The sequence below is a fragment of the Gymnoscopelus braueri genome (genome assembly GCF_963280865.1).
Source record: "Gymnoscopelus braueri genome assembly, chromosome: 15".
NCBI lineage: Eukaryota > Metazoa > Chordata > Actinopteri > Myctophiformes > Myctophidae > Gymnoscopelus > Gymnoscopelus braueri.
In genome coordinates this window covers 9,272,006-9,282,005 of record NC_137620.1, presented here as the reverse complement: position 1 = coordinate 9,282,005, position 10,000 = coordinate 9,272,006, and the positions used below count along the sequence as shown (strand labels likewise).

At 39.6% G+C, this 10,000-nt stretch overlaps 2 protein-coding genes across 2 annotated transcripts in view; one reads left to right on the top strand and one right to left on the bottom strand.

The window, feature by feature from the left end:
- Positions 1-3,582, bottom strand: part of LOC308101793 (uncharacterized protein) — a 6,609-nt gene extending 3,027 nt beyond the window's left edge. Inside the window, exons 1-4 of the mRNA XM_080451269.1 lie at positions 3,369-3,582; positions 2,507-2,548; positions 1,176-1,337; positions 849-950 (exon numbers count right to left, since the gene is read on the bottom strand). Coding sequence (XP_080307395.1) covers positions 849-950; positions 1,176-1,337; positions 2,507-2,548; positions 3,369-3,513 — 451 coding nt within the window. The 5' untranslated portion in view covers positions 3,514-3,582. The remainder of the gene's footprint in view (positions 1-848; positions 951-1,175; positions 1,338-2,506; positions 2,549-3,368) is intronic.
- Positions 3,583-7,063: 3,481 nt separating this feature from the next.
- LOC308101742 (serine/threonine-protein kinase/endoribonuclease IRE1-like) overlaps positions 7,064-10,000 on the top strand; it is a 9,828-nt gene continuing 6,891 nt past the window's right edge. The window contains exons 1-2 of the mRNA XM_080451205.1: positions 7,064-7,191; positions 8,540-8,899. Of these exons, the coding sequence (XP_080307331.1) occupies positions 7,092-7,191; positions 8,540-8,899 (460 nt within the window). The 5' untranslated portion in view covers positions 7,064-7,091. The remainder of the gene's footprint in view (positions 7,192-8,539; positions 8,900-10,000) is intronic.

The following is a 10,000-nucleotide window of genomic DNA, read 5'->3' as shown; positions in this document are numbered from 1 at the left end:
ACTACAATTATTTGAACACTTTAGTTACTACTTTGTAGATTTGTATTATTATTACAAGACATACATTAACCACTTCAGCCCTACATAAATTTCGTCCATTTGAAAATAGCCGATCTACAAGCTCACAATGTGTCGCGTTGCATCGCTTGCTTGTAGATCTGCTATTTTCAAAAGATTTGTATACACTTTATAGTTATAGAGTTGAAAACTTGTGAAATGGGACATTCTGCATAATCAGTACTTTTTACTTTTGGTACTTTAAGTGCATTTTGATACCAATACCTAGGTAATTTTCAAGTACATTTTGAATTCCGGACTTTAACTTGTAAACTTCTACAATTTCTACATTGCAGTATTGATACTTTTACTTAAGTAAAGCATTTGAATACTTTTTCCACCACTGCTTGAAAGACACAGAACTGAATTATGTTAAAACTGCATGAATGTGGTAAACATGACAGACTACTTTAGGGTCCTTGCTTCATCATAACAAATGTTCTGTCACAAAATGTTGACTTATTCTTTTACAGCTGTACTGTACTCTGAGGTTACAATAAAAATATTACTTTCATAAAATAATCCATGTCAATGTCGTATCAACTTTTAAATGAGCCTATGTCTTATTTAGTTGTCTGATATGCACCACTTATTATAGTCACTGATGAAACACATTGCATTATGTTATAGATATGGACTCAAGGCTGATTGTTTCACTGTTACATTTAACATGTGAGTACATACGGATGGAAACATATGGCACTGATATGGTATCTGTGTTAACAATGATACTGTCTAGATACTGTCTGTCTAGTGTCTATATCCACTCGTGATGAAATGATTGGTTGTACCAGAGATCAAAATGTTGATGGAGCGGCTGAGTTCTCCTGAGTTGGACTGACACCAGTAAAGTCCACTGTCCAGACGATACAAGGTTATGGTGCAGAATGCTCCTACACAGAAAGAAAGGGATATCAGTTCAAAGTTGTCTGTCTGTCTGTCTGTCCGTCCGTCTGTCTATATACACATACACACACACACACACACACACACACACACACACACACACACACACACACACACACACACACACACACACACACACACACACACACACACACACACACACACACACATACACATACTGTACATACATACATACATACATACATACGTACCTTTAGTGACGCCCCATTCATAGCTGCAGGTTCCATTGCCCTTCTCACTGGTGTGTCTTTTCACAGACCACTCTGACATAGAGTTCCTTTCTTCCTCACAGCTCAGTGAGATGGTCTCATGTTTAAAGAACTGACATCTGTCTGGACTGACTGTCAGAGACACTGGAAGAAAGAGAGAAAGAGAGAACACAGGGATGAGAGTTAGACAATGTGTGGCGATCAGATGTGAGCTGCTATCTGTCATTGTAAATAACAACGTTAACGTCAGATGAAAAAAACATTCTATAAATGTGAACCTAATTAGTTCCACCTGGGGACAGAAATTTTCAGTGGTAGTCAGGATGGGCAGATCAATGTATACTAGGAATGAGTGTAATAGAGACTTGAGTGCAATATGTATAGAAGTGTAAGATAATGACTGTATGTAATGTTGAGTGACGATTGGAATCTTACTGTTCAATCTGTGCTATTCTGTCCAGTATAATTGGGCTGGACCAAGTCAGAATGGGGGGGGGGGGGTGATGATGTGTTTTAGAGTTGCTTATGGTTGTTGTAGTAGTGAGGAAAGAGTACTTTTGTAGTTCAGTGAGTTTTAATATACTTTTAAGGGTATTTAAGTATTTTTGGTGTGTTTATTTATGTATTGTATGTTTATGTATGTATTGTATGCTCTATGCCTGGTATGCTAGATTTAGAAGGTATATGTATTTGAATGGTATAGTCCAGGCTGGTTCATTAGCTGAGCATAAAAGACTGCCACTTGCCAGTTGACAGAGGTCTGTTGAGGGTGAAGAGCTACAGGTGATGTTCATGTCCTGTATGCATTTTCTATGGTGAATAAATACACCTTCTGGTTACAACCTACTACGTGGCTCTGTACTGATTTCCAGCCGCTAATATGGTCCTCCTCACAGAATCCACTGGGGTGCAACCCGGCTTTGTAAAGCTTCTATTGACCCGTGTTCAGGGGAGGGGGCTCCTCACAGGCAGGTGAGTAGGATACAACAGCAGTGACAATACACAGAAATGTGTGTGGGGCAGAATGAATTGGCACAACGACTAATTTGGGTAGAAAAAGGGGGTAAAAAGCACCAAAAAAAGATACCTTCTAACAACGTACAATACTAATACAGACTATTCAAATATTCAACATTGTCTATTCACTGCCAATATCAATTGCACATTCATTTATGTGGTTGGTGGTGAGGTTTGAAAAAGTCCTTAATTAACATGTGCTGTTCATTAACAGGATGGTTGGAACACAAACAAGCAGATGTCTTGTCTGTCACTACACTACCCAGAATGCAGTGCATGGAAGTTGTCTGTCTCACCATCTGGTTGAGCAGGTCCACAGCAGACAAGGAGATACAGCACTGTGTAGACAGACAGACAGACAGACAGACAGACAGACAGACAGACAGACAGACAGACATCTTATTATATCCAGTGTTAATCAAGTTCATGTACATTTTATTACCTCATCTCTCTATTTGGTTCAATTAATTTACTTTTCAGTGTTATATTCAAGTTCATTTCAATAATCTTTCACTTTGCAAAGTACATTGATCATAGTTCAATATCTAAATATTGTAACAACTATTACAGACGTGGGTTTGGGTTCAACCCAACATATGGTACACGTCTACTGAGAAAGTCAAGTTAAACGTATCACAATTAACAATAAGTGAAGAGGTAGAGGGTATAGACTTGGGTGTGGTGAGGAAGCATGGCTTGCATGAATCGGCCGAGGCGAGCTGGCAGGCAGGCAGGCCAGAGGCTCTGGTTGTCCCAGGTTTGTTTCCAGGCCAGGCCAACAATGTGTCAAAGCGTCCCTTATGCAAATATACAGTGACAAATACCACAAAGGAGAGTGGACTATATATGTGACCCGGCCTACTCCAAGCTAGTCTTTTCGGGGACTCAGCAGGAAATTATGATTATTCATCGTCACAACCAGTCATTTGTAGTTTATTAATTTTCAGCCTGGGCTTCCATTTGCGCCAGATAAAACGCTAAACCATCGATCCAACACTTTAATTTGGCAACCAAACAAGGATTTCTGACTGTCTCTTTAAATACATCTAGGCCTACTGAAAATTAGTGCAAAGCAGAGTGTGAAAAGAGCAAGTGTTCAATAAATAAAGTTTAGATTAATTTGATGAAACTAAAATAAGATTGAAATAAAGTACTCACATGATTTTATGTAGCTTGATGCAAATTTCATCGCGACAAACTGACTGACTGAAAGTGACTGAGTGAGATGTGGTTTGACATACGTATGTCTACCCCTCTGTAGCTTGCCTTGTTGGCTGGAGGATCTATTTCCTTTTGGTAACATGCATGCTCAACCGCACGCGCGCACACACACACACACACACACACACACACACACACACACACACACACACACACACACACACACACACACACACACACACACACACACACACACACACACACACACACACACAGTGCCTGAGCAATTTGGTGTAGATGGAAAAAGAACGCACCAAGTACCATGCAACTCAGGTCTGTTTTACTAAGTATATAGGTTCTATGTGGTTGAAGTGATGATAAATTCAAAAATAAAAAAATATCAAAGTGCCGCCCCAATATAAGAAAGAAAAAGGAATAGAAACTTAGAAAGTTCAAGTGGAAAGTACCTCAGTTGTACTTCCCTTTCATGGAAACACAGAAAAACAGTTATTTGTGCAATAGGTCCATTCCACTTTCTGTTTATTAAAAAGCGTGTGTGAGGATGAATGCATTTCTCTTCATACAGCACATCCACATTTTAGTTCACTGTTAGGCCTATTTGTCCTTGTTCATTTTTCTCAATTCGCTTTTGCCAAGAAAAGCAAACTGCTTTTTAGGTTTAAAACATTAGAAACTGCTCTCTCCAAAAAGTATACAGTATATACTTTTTCTTTTTTTAAAACGCATGGCAAGCAACTTAATATGTTTTGTCTGTCATTGTAATATCTCTATTTGGATGTTTCTGTGCTGGTGACAATGTGAATGTCCTCTTTGAGCATTAATAAAGTATATCATCATCATCATCATCATCATCATACCCCAAGACAACTGTATAATACTATATTCAGTCATGATACAGACCAAGGGTCTTCAACAGGGGGTCCGGGACTCCTATGTCCTCAGATTTATTACAGGGAGGCCAACAAGGGGTCCTTGGCCTGCAAAACCTTGAAGACCCCGGATATAGACTATATCAGGAATACTGTACCTATACTTGTGTTGATCTTCGACACAAAATAAAAACATGTATGGCCCCCACCCCACCCCCCATGGTATCAAATATCGAGACATTTCAAGGTACAGTATTGCTTTATAGTGTTTTTGTGGATTACACAAGACAGAGTACATGACATTTGTTGTAAATGTAACTGAACGTGAATAAATGCAAATTGCTACATTAAAAGCAGTACAGTGATAATCATGTGAACGGCAATCTGGGAACCCATTCGATCTCTTTTTTTTTTAGAGTTTACATGAACGGTGGTTGAACTCTCTCTGCTTGGTTGGTCAGTTAAAAACAGACAACAACAACTACAACAACAACAACAACAACAACAACAACAACAACAACAACAACAACAAAACATCCACTGTCCCTTCAGTGTGAGACATGATGTGTCTGGGGGGCCATCTCTCCCCACCTGACCTAGAGAGGGAAATCCATGTGTTTATTATTAAATAGGCGAGAACAAAGCTCTGGTCCATAGCGTTAGGAGTAGAACTCTAACGTGGACCAGAGCTAGGCAACCAACTGGAGTTGAAAGACCTCTGAAGTCTTATGTCAAAGAAATATGACTTACGTTCTGTGCTGACAATATTGTGCATGTCGTTGTGCCATTCACATGGGTGGCTGTTGCATGTGCACGCATGCCCATGTACAGTACAATATGTTATACTGTGCTGTACCATTGCAATTAATGAACAGGTTTCTGTTTGAGATGAACGTAGCACTCTTTACATTATCTGGAATGCATCCTTCTAGCAATAAAGGCCTTAATATCTTTAGTTTGAGACACTTGAGGTAAAGTGATCACCATCACATACTGCAGCTCATGGCTCTAGCTGACTCTAATCAAACAGTTTATTAATCTCAGCTGTGCATGTTTCTTTTAAAGTGGTTTTGCACCCTGAATGCTCTCACACACACACACACTAATGTTTGTAAACAAGAAACCTGTCTATACTGTACATCCTCCATGTTGCCACAGAGAGTGAAAAAAACAGATGGTAGAACGCAGTAAAAAGTTAATTTAACCCTGATTCTGCCACTCTGTTGAAACTGAAAGCAGAGCCGGGTCTGGATACACATGGCTGGGCGAAACCAAAAACGTATGAAAGAGAGGGGTGCATTGATGGGGCACACCTAACTTTGAGTTTTTCAAATACTTAAAACGTACAAATTCGAGAGTTATTTTTACTGCCCGGGGTCGATGTCAGCAAGGGCATGCGGTCGCAACGGGTTCCTAGCGTCAAATCAAATGGGTTCAGATCTGAGCCAATGTCTCCTGAAGTGGCGCGTCTGAAGCCTGTCCTGGACAGGGGTCTCCAGGCGTAAAAACGGACAGTAAAAAAATAAAAGAAATACACAAATATATATTTTTCAATTCTTAAAACAAATCTAGGCTTGGTCGTTGTCCCCCTAGCCCCATGGCGTCCTAGGCAATTGCCTACTCTGCCTAATGGAAGGGCTGGGTCTGCACACACACACACACACACACACACACACACACACACACACACACACACACACACACACACACACACACACACACACACACACACACACACACACACACACCCAGCCTCCCCAGCTAAGGCCATGCAGAACAGAAAGTGCACGCCTATCATTAATTAACAGCACTGTGTGGCGATAATAAAAGCAGGTCTGGTCAATATTCTTTTGTCAATATTTCCCCCAAAAATCTGCCAAACAGAATGCTGACTATAGGCTATAGTGCAACTTTCCTAAATGCCACCTTGACCTTGGGTCACGTCACTAGTGCACCCTGTCCATCATCATTTAAAGACTGATTTGTCGGCTACTTGTGTGCCAGTGGTGGATTATACCAGAGACTTGGACTTTTTTTGCTCTTCCTCATGGACCTGTGGATTATACCAGTGTCAGTTGCCTTATGGACTACAGTATGCGTGTAACAGTGTTGCCAGATTTCGTGAAAGAAATAAGCAACCAGATCTAGGAAAACAAGCCCAAGGAAGCGACTGTTATTATAGGAGTCAGGACACATGAGCGCTTTAAACCTATATACCTACTGTACACATCGCCTATTTGAAAATAGCCGATCTACAAGCTCACAACGCGGCGCGACGCGTTGTAAGCTTGTAGATCTGCTATTTTCAAAACAAGCTTGAAATAAAATTTGGACTTTTTCCATGGGTCCATGACATGAAAATATTCGAGAACAACATTATGAAACAAGACCAAATAAACAACTACACTTTAGAAACAAGACCAAATAAACAACTACACTTTAGAAACAAGCCTAAAAAAACCACAACCTGCGACTACCAATATTTACAAGCAACTTTACAGAAAAAAATGCCCAAAGTCGCTTATAATAAGCGGACATGGCAACCCTGATTTAACACAGAAAATCTAGACTGGGATCAAGTGTCTGCTGGGAGGTTGATCCGGTCTGGGTCTAAAAGCGGATACGGAAACGGTTAATGCATGTAATGTATGGGTCTAAATAACCGGACATGGAGAGCGGGCTTTAGACCGGATCACACTGGTTCATTTCATTGAGTTCATTCTGAACGCCGTGTCGTGTGCAAAGCCTGGTCAACAGCGACATCTACTGGATAGTTCTGATGAATCCACGGATGAAATCGAAAGTAAATCAAACTCTGATCAAATCTGTGATGGCGGATCGCTCGGTCTCATATCTGTCCTTTAAACTCAGTGTTTATTTCAACATTATCTTGGTAATATGGACCAGCTGTTACAACACATCCGTGACAGGTAATGTTAAGTTATAATGTAACATAATACAACTTATAACAGTTATTACAGTGGAACGCATAGGGAGGGGCTGAGAAAGTTGTAGCCAGTGGTGGAATAAGCACTCAAATCTTGTTCAAAGTAAAGTAAAGTAAGTAAAAGTATCAATACTGCAATTTAGAAATTCTCTGTTACAAGTAAAAGTCCGGAATTCAAAATTTACCTGGGTAAAAGTACAAAAGTATTGGTATCAAAATGTACTTAAAGTACCAAAAGTAGAAAGTACTCATTAAGAATATGTCCCATTTCAGAAGTTTTCGATGCATTGTGAGCTTGTAGATCTGCTATTTTCAAATGTGTATAGGGCTGAAGTGGTTAATGTATGTTTTCTTATAATAATCAAAATCTACAAAGTAGCCTAACTAGTAACTAAAGTTTTCAAATAATAGTAGTGGAGTAGAAGTAAAAGTATAGAAAATGGAAATACTTCAGTTAAGTAAAAAAATCCTAAAATTTGTACTTAAGTACGTACAGTACTTGAGTAAATGTACTTAGTTACTTTCCACCACTGGTTGTAGCAAATATTGTTCACGGTTTCTTTCTTTTGTTTTTTTCTGAAATAGTATATATAGGCTAAGTCAAAATGTTATAATGTTTTGTGATGAAAAATATGAAATACAAAACATTGTCTCGTGTAAAGGTCCCAGTGAGCTTTTATTTCTCCATCCTCTTACATGAAGAGAAGCTTTTACCAAAGGTTGGCTGAATGTTAGTGTGGGCCACCGGTTCACTTCCCTGGCCCGGTCTATGTGTCCATGAGCAAAGCACTTAACCCCTAACTGCTCCTCCTTGAGTGCTCAATATGTTGTCTGATCTATCTGTCTGTCTGTCTGTCTGTCTGCAGTGGTGGGAAAAGTACTCAAATGTTTTACTTAAGTAAAACTATCAATACTTCAATGTAAAAATACTCTGTTACAAGTAAAAGTCAGGAATCTTACTTGAGTAAAAGTACAAAAGTATTGGTATCACAATGTACCTAAAGTACCAAAAGTAGAAAGTAGTGTCTGTCTATTTTGCTGAAGCTCTTATCCAGAGTGATCATAGTACATACATAAATACATACAACATAAACTCTAGTCATGTAACAACTAGAGTCTAGTTGTTACATACAATATACTGTCTAGTTACTAGACAGTATAGTAGAGTAAACAGTGTTCAAAGAAAACAATTACACAAAGTAACTACCATAGCAGGTAGGTCGACTTATCTGTCGACAAGCAAACAGCATACATCTGAATAAAGATTAAACATACAAGTTCAAGATCAATGTTTGCACTAAAACCTTTCTTTCTTTCCTTTTTTTTGTAAGGACAACAACAGGTCATAGGTTCACCTCAGCCTGTGATGGCCAAAGAGGGAGATGATGTCATCCTTCCTTGTCGCTTTGAACCACGTCGCAGTGCAGCCAGGATGACGGTGGAGTGGAACAGAGTCGGACCCAACCTGAAGCCGGTTATGGTTCATCTTCTCCAAGATGGACGTCAAAATACTGCCGAACTGGACCCGTTGTACCAACACAGGACGTCCATGTTTACTGATGAGCTTCCTAATGGCAACATCTCACTGAAGCTGACCAGGGTGAAGCCCTCAGACAACGGGACGTACAAGTGTTTTGTTCCACCCGACAGGAGCGAGTGGAGCAGTGAGATCCAGCTCCTTGTTCTTGTTGGTAAGATTTAGTGTTAAAAAAACATTGGGAAAACAACAACGAAGAAAAGAGCAGGAAACCTAGCTTGTATTACATCGGTCAGTAATGGCCATTTAACCCATTAAGACCGGGAACGTGCATCTGTGTCACTTTAGATTTCTTTGGCTATTCAAACATAACAGATCTACAAGCTCATAGCGTGGCACCGAGTGCCACGCTATGAGCTTGTAGATATGCTATTTTTGGAAAAAACAGTTGTGAAAATGTTTGCAAATCTTTGAATATAATATACATTTTTAACTCAAATCTTTGCTTTTGGGGGTCCCTGGAACAAAATATTTTCAGATGGGGGTCCGTGGCCAAATACATATAATTTTGGGGGTACTTGACATGAAATAGTTTGAGAACCACTGATATATAGCAACATACGTAAAAAAAAAAAAAAAAAAAGGGATTAGGAAGACATTTGTATCGCTATGAGCTTGTATATCTGCTATTTTTGAATAGCCCAAATAAAATGACTCACAGATGCTAGGTTAAAGTGTTAGACACAGCTGTAACACTGCTGTCAGGCGCGGATCTAGCCCAATTCGTGCTCCCCCCCACGCATGCATTTCTCCCCTTATTTCCTCTTAACTGCAGCACTGGTGGTGGTTTATTTGGTAGCATTTCGGAGTGTGTGTGACTGAATGGTTTTACTAATTGCATTAACTGTTCAACAATGAACAGTGGGAGAGTGGAGAGTGGAGAGGTGCGCTGCGTCCTTATCAGTCGGTTACCTTACCTTATCAGGTTAGCCGGTCTTAAAAGTAATCTGAGCCCTCTTTAAACAATAAAGGCAGTAAATACGTGAAATCCCTCGGCAAGCATATGAAGCAAACAATAGTAATCACAAAACCAACGTTTTCACAGATATAATAATAATAATAATAATACGCTTTATTTGTGTAGCATCTTTCAAAACAATGTTACAAAGTGCTTCACAGAAGAATCAATATACATAATGCAGATACAAATACGTTAAAAGCAGCTTTGTAAAAGTGTGTTTTCAGGAGACAGAAAAAAGGCACAGCCTTTGCAAGCCCTCCTCTGATCTCCTCCAGGGTAGACTGAAAGAACGAG